The sequence below is a fragment of the Equus caballus genome, chromosome 13 (assembly GCF_041296265.1).
Source record: "Equus caballus isolate H_3958 breed thoroughbred chromosome 13, TB-T2T, whole genome shotgun sequence".
In the NCBI taxonomy this organism is placed as follows: Eukaryota; Metazoa; Chordata; class Mammalia; order Perissodactyla; family Equidae; genus Equus; species Equus caballus.
In genome coordinates this window covers 4,005,286-4,022,333 of record NC_091696.1, presented here as the reverse complement: position 1 = coordinate 4,022,333, position 17,048 = coordinate 4,005,286, and the positions used below count along the sequence as shown (strand labels likewise).

The 17,048-nt window shown below is 52.7% G+C and overlaps 1 protein-coding gene across 5 annotated transcripts in view; it reads left to right on the top strand.

Moving 5' to 3' along the window:
* Window positions 1–2,527: 2,527 nt before the first annotated feature.
* MMD2 (monocyte to macrophage differentiation associated 2) overlaps window positions 2,528–17,048 on the top strand; it is a 56,180-nt gene continuing 41,659 nt past the window's right edge. For 4 of the 5 annotated variants that reach the window (XM_014729814.3, XM_070230694.1, XM_070230695.1 and 1 more), the window contains exon 1: window positions 2,528–2,666. In XM_014729814.3, coding sequence (XP_014585300.1) covers window positions 2,620–2,666 — 47 coding nt within the window. In that variant the 5' untranslated portion in view covers window positions 2,528–2,619. Of the gene's footprint in view, window positions 2,667–3,995; window positions 4,133–17,048 lie in introns of those variants that run through there. The other variant, XM_070230693.1, reaches the window with a different exon arrangement.

The following is a 17,048-nucleotide window of genomic DNA, read 5'->3' as shown; positions in this document are numbered from 1 at the left end:
AGCTGCGGCCCCTGGTGCCCGCCTCGTCTCCTCCCTCACACACAGCAGCCCAACCCGGACTCCGGCGCGGGAGTCAGGTCCCCGGTTGCCATAACAACCGATCCCGACGGTAAAAATAGTAACTTATTTCTTATTCAACTTCTTTTGCTCTTGGAGAAAAAGAAAATCCATTTTTAGGCTTATATTTCCTTTTGGGGTCTCCTCTGGGGCCCTGCTGAGCCCACTGCCAAAACCCGCCTGAAGGTCACCAGCAGGTGGGGCCCGGAGAAGACCAGTGGGCCAGGAGCCTGGGGACGTCCAGTCCCAAACCCATGGCTCCCCCAGCCTCTGGGGAGCCGTGGTCAGCAGTGGACGCCCTGAGCTGGGCCTGGACTCCCCAGGAAGGCGGGGTCACAGGGGACTCCGGCCCCTGGGGGCTTTCGCCTCTGCAAAGCCAGCAGGGACCTTTTTGGGAAGGGAGGTAGAGGACAATGAGAAGGTGTCGCTGGCACCTGGAGACAGTGAGGCACAGGGCGGGATTCAGAGCAATGGTGGTGGAGGGCAAGGTCAGGGAAGAAGGCATGAAATGCAGGGCATGGCCTTACCCGCTTCGTTTGACGGTTTGACTTCCGGCTCCTGAAGGTCTGAGAAACCCTTGGAATGGGAGCAATGAGCTCAGAGCCTGGAGAGCCGGATTCCAGGGCAGGTTCCGCCTCTCAGGCTGTGTGACCTTGGGAGGGTCCCCCCGTCCCTCTCAGCCTCCCTATCCCTCCTCCAAACGAGCGACATGAGGCGCTGTCAGTACAGCTGTGAGCCTCGTCCCTTCTTCGCCATGACTCTCAGTAAGAAATACATCTTCCATCCCAACCAGGACACAAACGTACACAAACCACGGCAGCAAAAGTCTCCTGAACGTGACTTGCTGCGTACGCCGCCCTGCAGGTCGTCTCTGTGTCATTTTCTTTTTCAATGCTGCTCACCCCTTGGTGGACTCCAACATCTCCTGGGACGGCGCTGTCCCGCAGAACCTTCTGCGGTGCTGGAAATGGTCCGATACAGTAGCCACTGGCCACACGTGGCTGTTGAGCACTTGGAATGTGGCCCGCGTGACCCAGGAGCTGCGTTTTAACTTTCATTTCATTTTACGTAATGAGGAAGTAAATGGTCGCGTGAGGCTGGTGGCTATGATTTTGGAAGTCGCACTTCTAGTAAGTCCAGATGGGCCATTTGAAACTCATGGCTCAAAGGGAAGCTTGCGGCTCAGCCCTCCCACCCCTCCTCGCTGGGTGGGCTTCCTGCCCTGCCAGACCCTCTGGCCCACAACAGACTATCCCCTGGGCCTTCCACTCACGCCAACCTTGACCTCAAGGTCACCTGGCCCAAACTCTGATCTTCTCTCATCACCCTGCTGGTCCCCCTCTGGCCATCCCCCCAACCCCTACCACACCTCTCAAGTGGCACCAATACCCACCCAGCAGGGCCAGCCAGAAACCCAGCAGTCGCCCTGACTCCTCTGTTCCCCCACTTCTAATCCATCAACAGCATCTGGCGGGTTTCACCTGAAAACGTCCCTGGATCCCTTCTCTAGTCCTGGCCTCCAGCCCTCCCTCCGGCTAGCCACACTCTCTCCCCACTGGGAGCCCTGCGGTGGCCTCTGACCACATGGACCAGCAACCCTCTGGTCCTCAACCTATAACAAGTGTGTGTGCCCACAGCGTCCCAGCGTCTGGAGAGCAGAAATGAGTTCACTGGAGTCCCTTTGTCTTCCTTCTTTGTCTTGTTCTAGCTACTTTGGGGCAGAGGGCGTGGGTAGGATTATTTTCTTAAAGTGTAGCAGGATCTCAAACAAAGCTGGTTATAAAAAGGAGCAGGGAGCTGGGCTTGTGACAGAGAGGTGGGGAGGAGGGGGACGTGTGCGCTGGGAAGAAGGGGCCTGCTCTTCAATTTGGGGGGGTGTCCTTCCACTTTGAAGGCTGGTCTGCCTCCAGGCGCCCCCAAGAGTGTCACCCCTTCCAGTAGGGGTTTCCCAGAGCCCATAACCGGGCCGAGGTCTCCTAAAAGAGAAAGCTGGACTTCGTAGAAGCAGCAAAGGGAAGTGGGCAGACTCTGGGTACGCTGGAATTCGGCGACCAAATGCGTGCGCCCCTGACTCGGGGTCATGAGGGTCCTCAGAGTCCCAGGGGCTCCCTGGCGCCGTCGCGTCTCGCAGGCACACCGAGGCAGTGGGGGGGAGCGCGAGCTACAAGTACGCGGTGGGGCTGGCCACGCGGGGGGCTGCACGGCGGGGCGCGGGCGGTGGCGGCTCCCCGTGCAGCTCAGCCCGGGCCGGGGGACAGCGGGGCTCCGTCCAGCCCAGGGCATCTTCTCGCTCTCCAAACTGCGGGCAGCGGGGACACGCGGAGAGAAAGAAGGGGCCGCATTCGGAAGCCCCCCTAGTCCCCCCATTGCTCCCCCATCGCCCCCCGCCACCAGCCCAGCCGGGGCAGGAGGGGCCGCCCCCACGGGGAGGTGGGAGGGGGCTGGGGCCTCGGGGCCGAAGGCGATTGGCCCGGAGGCCCCCCGGCGCGCGCCCGCCCATCTGCTCGGGATTTGGCGGCGGCGGCTCGGCCCGGCCGGCCGGACGCTGATGGAACGGCCGCGATGTTCGCTCCCCGGCTGCTGGATTTCCAGAAGACCAAGTACGCGAGGTGAGCGGGGCGCGGGGCGGGGGCGGCTGCGGCTCTCTCGCTGCCCCCACCACCTGGAGAATGCCAGGCGACAAATGGACCCCAACCCCGGCCCGAAGAAGCCAGGAGGGGTTGGAAGAATTTGGGGGTCTCTGCAAGAATCTCCGCGCGCGGCTTTGCGCCCTGGACCCGGAGCAGCGCGGTGCCCAGCGCCACCTCTCTTAGCGGGGCCCCTCCGAGGGGAGCCGCTCCGCCTCTCTGAACCTCAGTTTCCAGGGCTGCTAAACTGGGGGTGATGAGAGCCCCATGCCCGGGGCCCCGCGAGGATTAAGTGAGATGCCTCTGAAAAGCGCTTTGCATGGGCCCGGAGGAGAGTAATCGCTCAAGGTCTGCCCGGCGCTTTAGTTGATGATAGAAGGGGTTGGCGCGCACCACCTCTGTTCCCCCCTGCGCCACCCCTGTCCCGACGCCACCCCTGTCCCCCAACCACCACTGTCCCCCTCAGGACCCCAGACCCCCACCACCCCTGTCCCCTTGTGCCACTTCTGCCCCCTCCCCCACACCCCCAGCATCCTGTCCCCCTCTGACCACCCCTGTCCCCCTTGCAACACCCCTGACCACCCCCATAGCAAGCAGGAGGAATGGATAAGTGCTCTTTTCAGGTGGGGAAACTGAGGCTCAGGTCCCAGGAAGGGCTGCCTTTACATCTTGGCCTTTTCAAAGCATGAGGTCCGTGGTCCCCCCGAGCCTGTTTGTTGTCCTACAATGGTGATGACAGATACTCCCACGGGATTGCTGAACAGAAGACATGCTCCTGTCGCTTTGATTCCCAATTTACGGGCTGGGGCGGGGAGGGAGGTTACAATTATTAAATTTCTCTAAGATGTTGGGGGGTGGGTTGCCTGAAAGCTGGCATGAAAACGCTTTCCTGAAGTTGCCCATCAGCATCCAGGGGACTTTTTGGGGGAGCACCGGCTGTTCTGGGAGTCCTGCCCCTGCACCAGGTTCACGGAGAGGGCACTCAGCCTGCCCTGCTCCCCTCTTACCCTCCCCCTCAGGGCTCCCGCCTCCCCGGGTGGAGTGGGCAGGTGGTGAGTTTGAACCCGGTTGGCATCATTTTTGATATCCTCAGCCCCGTGGCTCCGTGTCACTGGGGGATTGTTGAGGGTCGCTGGTCCCATGAAGTGTCTACAAGTTCAGGTCAAACTGAGCACAGCCTGACGGCAGACGCGGGCGAGGGCTGAGCATGACGTGGGGGCAGGGCGGGCGGGGAGGCAGGCCTGGGCCCCTCCCCATCAGTCTCACCCTCCTTTCCTTCTGGGGACCTTGTGATTGTCACAAAGCTGGGGAGGCCCACCAGGAATGGGGCTGCGGGGGAAGGACTTGAAGAGGAGTTCTTGAGGATTTTCTCTTGGCCGGAGGTGGGAGGGGCTGGGAGCGTTAAGTTTGCGGAATCTTCTCCACTGTCGGTGCTCCGACTTCCAGAGGTTTGTTCTCAGGGGTCCCGGGCGCTGGTGTGAGCTGCAAGTTGGTGGCGTGTTTGCTTGATGGGGAGGGGAAGCCCAGAGCTCAAGGCTACAGATGCAGATGTGCTGGGAGGGCGTTCTGAAGCCTCTGCCGTGGGTCTTCGCCTGTCCTGCCGCTGCTGTGTGATCTTGGGTAGGTGTCTCAGCCTCTCTGGACCTCAGCTGGTTGATCTGTAAAGACAGGAGGATTGGTCTAAATGATCTCTAGGTTTGGACGCCGGTGCTGCCCGCTCTGTACCTGGAATAGGGCTCCTCAGCGAGGCCGGGGGCTGGTCCGTGGGCTGCTGCTTTCATTCTTGGGCTGATACAGCTTCTATGGGTGATGGGTCGGTTAAGGAAACAGAGGGCATCGATTAGAGCTATACCTGTTTCCTTCCTCAGTGCTCGCCCCTTACCACCATGCAGTCCCTGAAGTAGGTTCTTAATAAGGGCTTCTCGATTGAGTGAACTGAATAGTATAAACCAGTGCCATTCCCTAAAAAGGTCATGCAAGCCTCAGATGTCGTTTTAAATTTTCTAGCAGCCGTTCAGTTTAATGTGCGGCTAAAATGCCATCTCGTCGTCATGAAAAGGTAAAAAGAAACAGATGGAATTAATTTTGAATATGTTTTTGTTAGCCCTTTACAGCCAAAGCGTTATCACTCCCACGTGTAATCAATATAAACAAATTATTCATGAGATCCGTTACATTATTCTTTTCACCGCAGATCTTTGAAATCGGGTGTATATTTATCCTTACTGCCCGTCACGGTCGGGACTAGCCGTATTTCAGGTGCTCAGTAGCCACCTGTGGCCTGTGGCCGCCATACTGAACGGCATAAGGATATCCTCCAGGGCGAGAGATGGGTGTTTGTCTTAATCCGTTCGGGTTGCTGTATCAAAGTACTGTAGACTGAGTGTCTTGTAAACGACAGAAATTTATTTTTCATGGTTCTGGAGGCTGGAGGTCTGAGATGAGGGTGCAGCCCAATCGAGTCCTGGTGGGGGCCCTCTTCCGGACTGCAGACTGCACACGTCTTGTTTATTCTCACTCGGCACAAAGAGAAGCAGCTAGCTCTCTGGCCTCTTCTTAGAAAGGCGCCAATCCCGTTTATGAGGGCTCCACCCTCGTGACCTAGTCACGTCCCAAAGGCCCTGCCTCCAAATGCCGTCGCGCTGGGGATTCCATTTCAACATATGAATTTTTTTGGTGGGGAGAACGCAAACATTCAGTTCTTAACGGTGTTCCTACTTATGCTGTGTGTCACTGCAAAAGATGCTTTCTCTCTCTGAGCCTCTGTTTCTCACTGGATGGTTGGACCAGCTGATCTTTAAATTCTAAACTAGAGTCCTTGAATGGTTTGCCTTCATCAAGAAGCATACTTATCATACAGGAATTAGAGACAGTGTAGTGTTGGTGCAGGGCTAAGCAACTTGACCAATGGAACAGAATAGAGAGGCCAGAAACAGCTTCACGCAAAGACATTTGATTTTTGACAAAAGTGGCATTTCTGATCCACCAAGCAAGGATGGTTACTGAGTAAATGACGCTGAGACAATTGGTTATCCACAAGGAAACAGTGAAACTGGAACCCTACCTCACACCATACAGAAAAAGCATCTCTAGCTGGATTAAAGGTTTAAAAGTGAAATTTTTTAAAAAATTGAAAACTTTTAGAAAATATGAAATAATATATTTAGGGCTTTGCATTAGGTAAAGGTTTTCTGAAGGCATAAAAAAGTACAAACCATAAAAGAAAAGTTGGATAAACTAGACTACATTAAAAATTAAGAATATGTAGTCATCAAAAATTGCTGGGAAGAAAGCAGAAGACAAGCCCCAAACTTGGAAGGATGTACCTGCAACACATTTAGCCAAGAAGTAATGAATGTCCAGAATATATAAAGAGCCACAGCAAGAAAAAGACAAATAACCCAAGAGGATATGTAGAAAGACAGTCATTTCGCAGATGAAGAGCACAAATGAGCAGAAAGCGTGAGACAAACAGCTCACTCTCATTGGGGGTCTAGGAAATGCAAAATAAATTCATGATGAGACACTGTTCTTATATTCACTTATGAGAAGTCTGATAGTACTGTGGCAACTGCTTTGGAAAACAGGAATTTTCATGTAAACTTGGCCACGTGCACGTCCTAAGACTGGGCCGTTCTCTTCTGGGCGTCTCCCCTCAAGTTGTGCATGTGTGTGCCAGGGGACGTGCGCCAGGGGACAGGAATCTTCTCAGCAGCATTGTTCGTGGTAAGCAAGACTTCAAGCCAAGGTGACGTCCATCATTGGCAGAATGGTGTGTGTTCATCCAGGGGAATAGTCCCCCCCGTGAAAATGAACTCCAGTTCCGGGGAACACTCTGGATAAATCTGAGACAGGTGGAGTAGAGCAAAGCACAGAAGAAGGTATGAATCCCATCCCATCACGGGACACTCAAAACCAGGCACACCAACTGTGTCATTTAGGAATGCACAGAAAGGTATATAAAAAGCCAGAAAGTGGTTATTGCAAAAATCAGGTGAGTAGTTACCTTTAAGGGAGGGCAAGAAGGATGCACAGGCTGCTTCTGGTCCTGGCAATGTCCTAATTCTTGCCTTGGGAAGAAAAACACGCTGAATTCTAAGTGTTCCAGAAGAGAGCTCACGTTCCCTAGGGGCGACCCACGTGACTACACCTTGCCGCTAGGGAGGCTGGGAAATGTAGTCCAGCTCTCCGTCTGTGTCCACTGCTGTCTCCTCCGGGCCAGAATGGCACCTGGCATCTGAGTGGGTACCAGCCCAAATCTGTTGAATGAATATTGGCTGTGTGACTTTGGACAAGCGAATTAATCTCTGAAGACATTGGTCCCCTCTCTTGCTTCGTGCAAGGTGACTTTCAACGGCGGTCATTGTGAAACAGCGTTACGGTCGTAAGTGTAGCAGGTACTCCTTAAGACTGTTTTTCAAATCGTGGGAAGTGGGTATAAAAATGAAAGCAGCAGTCGCCTTTCATCCCACTGTCTCGAGATCATCGCTCTTAAACATGTGGGTTTGTTTCCTTCCAGTCTTTTTTCTGTGGATACTCCATAGCTAGCGTCTTATCCTGATTTTTAAAATGTGACCTGCTGTAATCCTATTTCCTTCGTCTTCCAAAACTACTTGCAACCTCCGTTTAACGTGTGCCTAACGTTCCATCTCATCGTCATTCTCTGCTTTATTTTAGTATTTCCCACTTTTGGACACTTAGGCTGTTTCCCAGATTCCGTTTCTGTAACTAACGCTCTCAGGGACATCTCTGCAGCAGTGTTCAGGAGAGTTCTCTGTGCGATACCTACCTGACCCATTGTCTGTTCTGGGCGTTGGCCAAATCCTGTGGGTCACAAGGTCCATGTGATGCTCACTGACCGCCCACTTTGCAGTGACCAGGTCAAGGGGTCCCCACTGGGAGTGGCTCCCACAGCGCAGTTCTTGCCCTGGGGCTTAGAGTTGCTCCTAAGGCCACACAAAGGTCGGAGCCCAGCTTGTGCCTCCGTGGCTTCCTTGGGAGGTGGCAGGAGCTTGGCGCTCGTGCTTTGATTGAGTCCTCCTCGTTGCTGGCTTCTCTCGGGCAAGCACCTTATTCCCTGAGCCTTGCTTTCCTCCTTGTAAATGAGGCTGGTGGATGGGGTTGGTAGAGCACGTGGTGGCCCTGCTAGGCCCTTCTGTGGGTTTAGGTCCCTTCCAAACCACTCAGAACCAGTCCTACTCTCGCTAGGACTCTGAAATTCTGAAGGTCACGGGTTTCGTGAATGTCCTTTTTTATTTTTATTTTTATTTTATTTGAGGAAGATTAGCCCTGAGCTAACATCTGCTGCCAATCCTCCTCATTTTTTTTTTTTTTTTTGCTGAGGAAGACTGGCCCTGAGCTAACATTCATGCCCATCTTCCTCTACTTTATACATGGGGCGCCTACCACAGCATGACTCGCCCAGTGGTGCCATGTCCGCACCTGGGATCCGAACCGGCGACCCCCAGGCCACCAAAGCAGATCGCGCGCACTTAACCACTGCACCACTGGGCCGGCCCCCGCCTCGTGAATGTTCTTAAGTGATTGAGATAACATATGTGAAGCATCTAGGTAAACAGCTGGTGCTCCATGGTGGTTATTTATGTCACGGTTATTGCTGTCATTTAATCTGTCTCTTTCCTGAGAGAATTTGAGGCAGTTGGTAAAAAGCGAGTTTCTTAGTCCCCACTGGCTGTCAGAGAGATGCTTTCATCTGGGCAAGGCTTCCTCTGCCTTCGGAAGTCTCTGCGTAGATGGAGGAGGGGTTGGGGGGCGAGGGCCGCACCGGTGCTTCTGTCTGTCTGGGCCGCCAAAGGGCAGGCCGGCCCCTGGCTTCACGGAGCAGGGGGAGATGAGCCCGTGGGCCAGGCCTCATTTCATCCAATTCGTAGCAGTCCTGTGAGCGAGTACGGTTTTTATCTCTGTTTGGTTTGCCCGAGGTCATCGAGCAAATGGTGGGACTCACGCCTGGGTTTGTCTGCCTTCTTCTTTGCTTTGCTGCCTCCCGAGCAACCATGGGGATCATCCTCGTGATCCTAATTATCAACAGTTGCAGAGTGAGCCTCCCGCACCGGATGTCCTGCGAGCGCCTGCTCATCACCGGACACAGGGACTCAAATGCCGGGTCCTCCCCGCTGCCCACACCCTCGCAGGGCCTGGCGGGGCTCTCAGAAGGCCCGTCTGTGCCTCGGCCTCCCTCCTTCATTCACTGACAGGCCCGCCCCAAACCCTTGTAGGGCGGGAGCGAGTGTCCTGCGGAGGGCCACATACCGTATGTCTGAATGTTTAAAGTTAAAGATCAAGCTAACAAGTGTTTCGACGAAATGGGCTGTCCTCCTTCTCGACAAATATACTTGTATGGTGACAAAATTCGACACTCTCTTAGACGGTGGCCATTGTGTGACTGAAGCCTGGCCAGTCTCAAAGACGGCTGAGTTTAGACATCTTCAAGGTGTCTTGGCCTTTGGTACCGGGCCAGCGATGCTTGGAGGAGAAATAAAATAAAGCAACGCGTAATTTGTTCGTTATTGTGTATGTCATATGGTTGATTTTTTGCTTGACTTCATTGCAGTAAAATCATGAATTGTGTTATTCATATTCAAGATTTTTGCTTAAATTTGTGTTCTATTAACAGTAATAAACTAAAAGTGTGCTGTCTGGGGCTGTAGCATTAGCCCCCTGTGGCTATTTAAAAGTAAATCTAAATTCATTAAAATTAAATAAAATTGGAAAGCTAGTTCCTCAGTCTCACTAGCCACATTTCAAGAGCTCAGTAGCCACAGATGGCCAGTGCCACCGAACGGGACAACACAGACAGACAGCATTTCCATCATTGCAGAAATTTCTCTTGGGGAGCACTGGTCTAAAGGATTAAAATGAAAAATGTAATTTAAAAAAAAACAACAAACTCCAGACATGTAAATTAAAGCAAATGCAAAACCTTAAAAAAATTTAAGTGATTTTTATTCCAAAATATCCAAAATTTTCTATTAAATTCAAAAGGCAAAATGCAAGTTAAGATTAATAAGTATAAAATTTAAAGTCAGAAAGTATTTCGGTAAAGCTGAAATATTTTATTTGAGTTTTTGAAACTGTAATTGAACCTTATTTTATGAAAATGAAACCGCTGTCGCCTAGAGTTCGCCTTCACCTGGCTGCCCATGTGAAGAATTTGGGGGCTTCGAGTTCAGGAGTAATGGGAACTTATTAACATTGCACGGCGTCCCTCGGCTGCCGTGTGCTTCTTTTGGGAATTCTCGGGCAGTTTGCCGGTGCCTCTGAAACCTGGAACTGGACGTTATTCGTGTTTTCCCCTCATGTGACGGATGAGGCTGATGGGGGGCTGCTCGGCCAGCAGATGAGAGGGACACCCGGCTCGAAACTCAGGTCTTTCTGACCTCAAGTCTGAGTTCTTGCCAGTTCCTCTCTGCAAGGAACCAGCCCTTCTCCGGCCATCTTGTCCCCGATCTGGCTGATCCCCAAGCTGCCAGAGCTCCCAGGCTGAGGCTCAGACCTCTGCAGCCCCCTCCCTGGGGGGCCGGCCACCTTTAGCCGGATGAGCAGGAGGGCGACCGGAGTTGACCACAGGGTGACGGCTTAGCTCACAGGAGGTGCGAGTGTGGATGGGTGCTCACATGACTCAGTGAGGTCGCTCCTTAAATTGGAGGACACGTGAACTCGTTCTGGGGTTTAGTGCGTGTAGGGCCCCATGGGACCTGGAGAGCTGGTGGCTCTTCCTGTTTATGTGACTCTCCGGCGTGGACCCCATTCTCCGCTTCCACCGTCTGCCTTCTTCACTCTCGTCTCTGTGCTTTTCCCTGCCTCCTGCCTGCAGCCGCCTCATAGTCTCTGCTTTCTCGTGGCTTCACTTCCTTCTTCTCTGTTGCTTGGCATCTCCATCTCATTGAATCCTATTCTAATTGCTCCCTTGGCTGTGCCTCCCACGCACCTGGCGGCAGTGGAGAGGGCAAGTGTGTCTTCTCCATGTGACCTGAGAGTGGACAGCACATAGTAAATACTTGGGGACTGGGAATTAGAATGGCATCATGTGTGGCTTGTGGTGTCAGACCACTTGGGTTTGCCTCAGACCCTTCCCTCCCCACTTATTGGCTGTGTGATCTTAGGCATGCTGTATGACCTCTCTGTGCCTTGGTTTCCTCTTCTGAAGAAATGGAAGTAATAATATTACTAACCTACTAATCTCACTGGGTGGATTGAGTCTCTGAGCCTCAGTTTCCTCATCTGTAAAATGGACAAAATAATAGACTCTCATTGTAGAGTTGTTTGGAGGACTAGATGCTCAAGCATGGCAAGTGCTTGTCCCGGAGCCTGGCGCAGAGTAAGCGCTCCAACAGTGCATTGTCCATCTCGGTCCTATTGCTCACCTACTGGTGCCCTTGAGCTGGTTACTTAGTTTCCCTGGGACTCAGGTCCTCCATCACTCCATGAGGGATGGACCAGGTACATGCACTTGCCAGAGTGTGGGATGTGTCCCTTTGGCCCACAGAGGGGCTGGGTGGTCACAGAATGGACAGTGAATCACTCTGAATGAAGCAGGGTCATTGGGGACCCACTGTCCTTAGGATTCACTGAGAGAAAGACTTGTCTTGGGGATAAGCACTTAGGCCCTCAGGTCCCACTGTTCAGGGAAACTGACCTGCAAGATCACGAACGCCAGACCTAAGATGCTGAGCTGTCTTCTTCCTCCAGACGGTGAGGATTCCCCTCCTCTCAAAATGTCCAGCTGGAAGAATCACCAAGGTCATGAGGGGTCAGGGCTGGGCTTGTCTGGATCTCCCGCGACTCTGCCACCAACCCGATGGCAGGAACACTAGTTGCCAAGAGAGGGCTCGGAGGGATGAGGGGCCCTGGGACTCTCGGCTCGTGTTGTGATAGTTGCTGCTTCGCTCGGAGTCTGTAGTTGGCGGTGGGGCGGGAAATGGAGGGGAGGCAGGTTAGGGCTGTGCCGGGTGTGTCGTTTGATCAGACTGAAGACAACCGAGAAAACACTGACCACCCTCACTGTGGACACTTGGCTGCCCCCACATAGAAATCTGTCTTCCATTTGTTCATTAATTCAGGCCACAATTGCCCCAGTGCCTATGACATGCAAGGCACTGGCCCAGGTGCTGGGGACACAGGGCTGCCTTCCTGGAGCTTGCACTCTAGTGTGAGAAGCAGACGACAGACAGGTGACGAGATAATAGAATTTTGGTGGGGATGTGGCCAGGTGAGAGTGTGCGGTGCAGGGATGGGTGAAACAGGGGTAGAGATGCTCCCCATAGGACTGTTTGGAGGATGAGGTGAGGAGATGCATGTAAACTGGCATACAGTGGGTGCCAACTAAATGAGGGGCTGATGCAGCGCAGGGTTGGGGCACCTGCTGCCCTGCTGGGTGTCGAAGGAGCTGTCCTTTCAGCACTGGCCGGCCTCAGCTTGGTGCTCTCCTCCTCGACTGAGAACCTAGGCTGACAGATTTGCGGGGAGATACAGGAAGTGAGAGTGGTCCAGAAACCCCACTCCCGCAGCAGTGCAGAAACGCACCTTTAGATTCATCCAGACGCAGCCCACCCTTTCACGTTTCTCCCAAGTCCCAGGACTCGAGCAGGAGAGGGTATGGCAGGTCCCCCGTCTTTGCTCACTGTTCCCCAGCCAGACAGCAAGCTGCTTGGAGCGGGGGTGGGCTGGGGGCTGTTCGAACCGTGCGTCCCCTGGGGGGTAACGTGGTCTGGCATGTGGTGGGCATTCCATGTTTGTCCACTGGTTGGGCGCCCAGAGTTGGTTAGCTGGTCCATTGATTCATTCAGACACCTTGTTGAGAGGCAGGGGCTGAGTGCAAAAATGAATCCTATGGAAAGATGCTCATCATCACTAATCATCAGGGAAATGCAAATCAAAACTACACTAAGATATCACCTTACACCCATTAGAATGGCAAAAATATTCAAAACCAAGAGTGACAAATGTTGGAGAGGTTGTGGAGAAAAAGGAACGCTCATACACTGTTGGTGGGAAGGCAAACTGGTGCAGCCACTATGGAAACGGTATGGAGATTTCTCAAAAAGTTAAAAATAGAAATACCTTATGATCCAGCCATCCCGTTACTGGGTATCTATCCTAAGAACCTGAAATCAGCAATTCCAAAAGTCCCATGCACCCCTATGTTCATTGCAGCATTATTTACAATAGCCAAGATGTGGAACCAACCTAAGTGCCCATCAAATGATGATTGGATAAAGAAGATGTGGTATATATACACAATGGAATACTACTCAGCCATAAAAAAGGACAAGATCGTCCCATTCACAACAACATGGATGGACCTTGAGGGTATTATGTTAAGCGAAATAAGCCAGACAGAGAAAGACGAACTCTGTATGACTCCACTCATAGGTGGAAGTTAACATATAGACAAGGAGAAGTGATCGGTGGTTGCCAGGGGAAAGGGTAGGTCAGGGGAGGGCACAAAGGGTGAAGTGGTGTACCCACAACATGACTAACAATAACGTACAACTGAAATTTCACAAGGTTGTAAACTATCATAATCTTAATGAAAAAAAAAAAAGCTTTGGAAAAAAAAATGAATCCTCTGCAGAACTTGCCTCCTCCTTTCCAGAAGCTCATAGTCTAGGGGAGGACTGAGTCTGCTAATCATACCCTGTGAACAAATGCATAATTGAGATATGAATGAATATGCTGCAAATGTAGGTATGCTTTATGCTTGAGTGCCTAGGCGAGGGGGTCTTGAGGGTGAATTTGGGACTTCCGGTTATAAGTAACAGAAGCTTCAATCTGAACTGGCTTAAAGCAAAAAACAAAGAGAATGAGAGGGAAGGAAGCAAAGAATGGGAGGGAGGAGGAAGGAGAGAAAGAAGGAGGAGGAGGAGGAGAGGAAGGGAAAAAAGGAAAGGAAAAATGTTGTTGGTACTCAGAAATGAAAAGTATGTGGGTTCAGGTACAACAGGATCCAGGGTCTCAAGGAGAACCCAGCCCATCTCTCTCCACCTGTGTGCTGTTTCCCCAGGTGGCTCCATTCTCTGGACTGCTCACAGCCCTTGTGGATGGAGAGTTTCTTTTTCCCCACAGAATCACCACTCTCCTGGAATCGAGCTTCCTTGTCCTGGCTTGGATTACACGTCCATCCTCGAGTCTGTCACCAGGGTCGGGGAAGGACTCCACCAGGTCTAGATCACAGCTCTTCCTTTGGAGCTTGGAGTTTGGGAGTCAGGCATGGCTTGGGATGCTCCACTTGAACTCGATGGAGGGGGAGGAGAGAAGGGGTGGCCGAAACCAAAAGTGGTTGCTGTTATGAGATTGAGAGAGGACAGATGCTGGATGGACAAACCCCACCACTACCCGCCATTGGACAGGAGAAGCTGCGGAGAGCTTGAGGCATTTGGGTGGGTCCTTCAGGATGAATAGGAGTTCAGCAGGGAGGCTGGCGGGTGTGGGGAGGTGGGGGGGGGGTGAGGTGGGGGGGGTGAGGGGGGGCGGGGAATTCCTGGAAGAGGGCAGAGCGTGAGAGAGGCATGGAGGGGGAAGCGCAGGGATGCCCAGGGAGGAGTTGGCAAGGCTGGGGCTCAGACTGGGCAGTGGGGAGGATGCTGGGTCTGGCCCCCAAGGACCCCGGGGTACACCCAGCAGCTGGCCTTTCTCCTGTGGGCCCCGGGACGCCATTGAGGCTCTTCCGCTGAGGGTGGCATGGGTTCCAGAAGAAGAGGAACTCATGGGAGGGCCTCTTTCAGAGACCATCACAGCAGTAAACAAGTGGGGGCTTTCTGGGATGCAGAGGCACAGGGGAACGGGCTGGAGGCGCGGGAGCTGCGTGGGGAGGTCTGCTTCTCTCATTCCCTGACTGCGGGAGGTTGCATGCACCAAAACCTCCGTGCGTGTTTCTGCAGAACCAGGACGCTCTTACGGAATGAGATTGAAGAAAGGAAATTTAGCCTTCAAACAGAATGACATTCTGACGCATGCTGTGACATGGATGAACCTTGAGAACGTTATGCTGATGCACAAAATGCTATTACTGCATCGTGCTAATAAGCTAATCAACAAAAGGACAAGTCACGTATGATTCCACTTATCTGAGGTCTCTGGAGGAGTCAAATTCATAGAGACAGAAAGTGGAACGGAGGTCACCAGGGGCTGGGAGGGGGATGAGGAGTCCGTGTTAATGGGGACAGAGTGTCAGCTTGGGCAGAGGAGAAAGTTCTGGAGTTGGATGGTGGGGATGGTTGCACAGCAATGGGAATGTACGCACTGCGCTGAACTGTGCCCTTAAAGATGATGAAAAGGATAAATTTTACACTATGAGTATTTCACCACAATTTAAAAAGTTCCTTTAAGAAAACCTGGCTGAAAATGGTAACATATGCAGGTCATTTATTAAATGTGAGAAGAAACAGAAAAAAAAAGTTTAGCATTGACACAATGTTGTTCGATAGCGTCCACATGTAGATTCTACCCATCGCCCCATTGCTGTCCCAGTTCCCGCTTTCCCGTGGTTCCCTCCGATCCCGGATCTGGTTTGGGATCCTGATCGCGTCGTCTGGGTAGCTTCCTCTCACCCAGAACTCACCTCTAGCCTTCCTCTGTCTTGGAGACCTTTGCGTCTGCAGCATCCAGCCCGGGGGTTCTGTGGACTCTGGCTCCATTTGGGGTCCTTGACCTGTTCTCCTGATCAGACTGAGGCTCTGCGTTTTTGGCAGAAGTGATGCTGGTCCTTCTCAGTGCCTCCCAACCCGGGGTTCATAGCTTCGGTCTGTCCTTTCAGTGTGACGTTAACCTTGATCCCTTGGTTGGCAAGTTTCTCTCCATAACCTGACTGTTTCGTTTGGTAATTAATAGCATTTGGGGGGGGGCACAGGGAGGGGGTATTTCAAGATTATGTAAATATTCCATTCCATCCTATGAACTTGCATTCAAAAAGTAGAGAGGACGATATAATGAACCCCTGACACTTATAGCCTAAATTTGACAGTTACGAACGTTTTGCCGTAAGTACTCGCTTCGCCTCCTTGCTTTTTCTCTGGGGAAGTCTTTGAAGGCAAATTTTGGATGATATCATTCAGTCCCCATCTCTCAGCAGTCTTCCATAACCGCAAGCTCCCTATCACACCTGACGGCGTTGGCAACCGTTCCTGACCCCGAGCACTTGAGATGTGGCTGGTGCCACTGAGGAACTGGGCTGCAAATTTTATTAAGTATTAGTGGATTTACATTGGCTCAGCCGAATGTGGCCAGCGGCTGCCCCCTGAGCTAGCACAGCTGTAGAGCCTCGATTCGATTTGGGATCGACGACGTCCTTGGGAAGAAAGGCAAGAAGCTTCGCATTGTGTCTCTCCAGGAGGCACCAGACGCCTGACTGTCCCGTTTCTGGTGATGCTGAGATCGATCTTGGGGCCTCCGGGGTAATCTTGGGGAGCTCAGCTCCTCGGGTTGAAGATGCCGTTGCTTAGCAACCTCTTGCCGATGGTCCTTGCTTCGTTGGTTATCGTTGTCTGAATCAATGACTTCCTTAGCGGCTGTAGTTGTGTGGTTTCCAGGATCCTCTCTGATGAAGACTCTCACTCCTGAACCTCTCTGCACACAGCGCACCCAGTGGGTGGATCCACGTTACTATCCAAGACAAAAGAGAAGGTTCGTGGCTTCCAAAGAAAGGCCCCGGGGGGAACGAACGGATCGGTCTGCTTGTAGTGTCAATATTCTTAGGATGTGTGGATGGTGTTTTGGGCTCCATGAGCCCCCGGGGTTGCGTGCACAATGTGTGTGTTTGTGTGCATGCATGCATGTGTGTGCATTTTGCCTCAGAAACCCGTAGGTCTCTGGGAGCATCTCTTTCTCCCAGTAGGAGCTGCCTTGTTTAGGAATGGATGCCTGAATCCTGATCACAGGGGATGGAGCTGGGCTGAAAACCAGCTTCAGCATATCCCAGGGCCCCCTGCTTTGGAATTTCCACGGCTCCACCCTGCCCCGACATGGTACCCTGGACCCTGGGCCATCGGCTATGGTCTGTGGCAGTAGGCTATGCCAGGGCATGTGGCCCTGTGTTGGTGGGAGTGGGCCACTCTAAGGCCCCTGCCATGTTCCACGGGTCCCGGAGCGGCCACTCCTTTCACAGGGACCTGTCTGAGCAGTGAGAACACTATTTCTCGTGGAAGGATCGGCCGCTGCAGGATGCCCCAGGGTTCTGGCAGGAGGATGGCTGTGGAAGGCAGCCCCTACATCTCTGGAGTTAGAGCTGCTTATGCTCCCTCCAGGCGAGCCCAGGGCTAAAGGTCCCGTTGGGGGTGGATGGGGGATGTTGCTGAATTTCTTCACCAAGTTCCTCCCAGTGGATTCCCGTTTGGGACTCACCTCTTA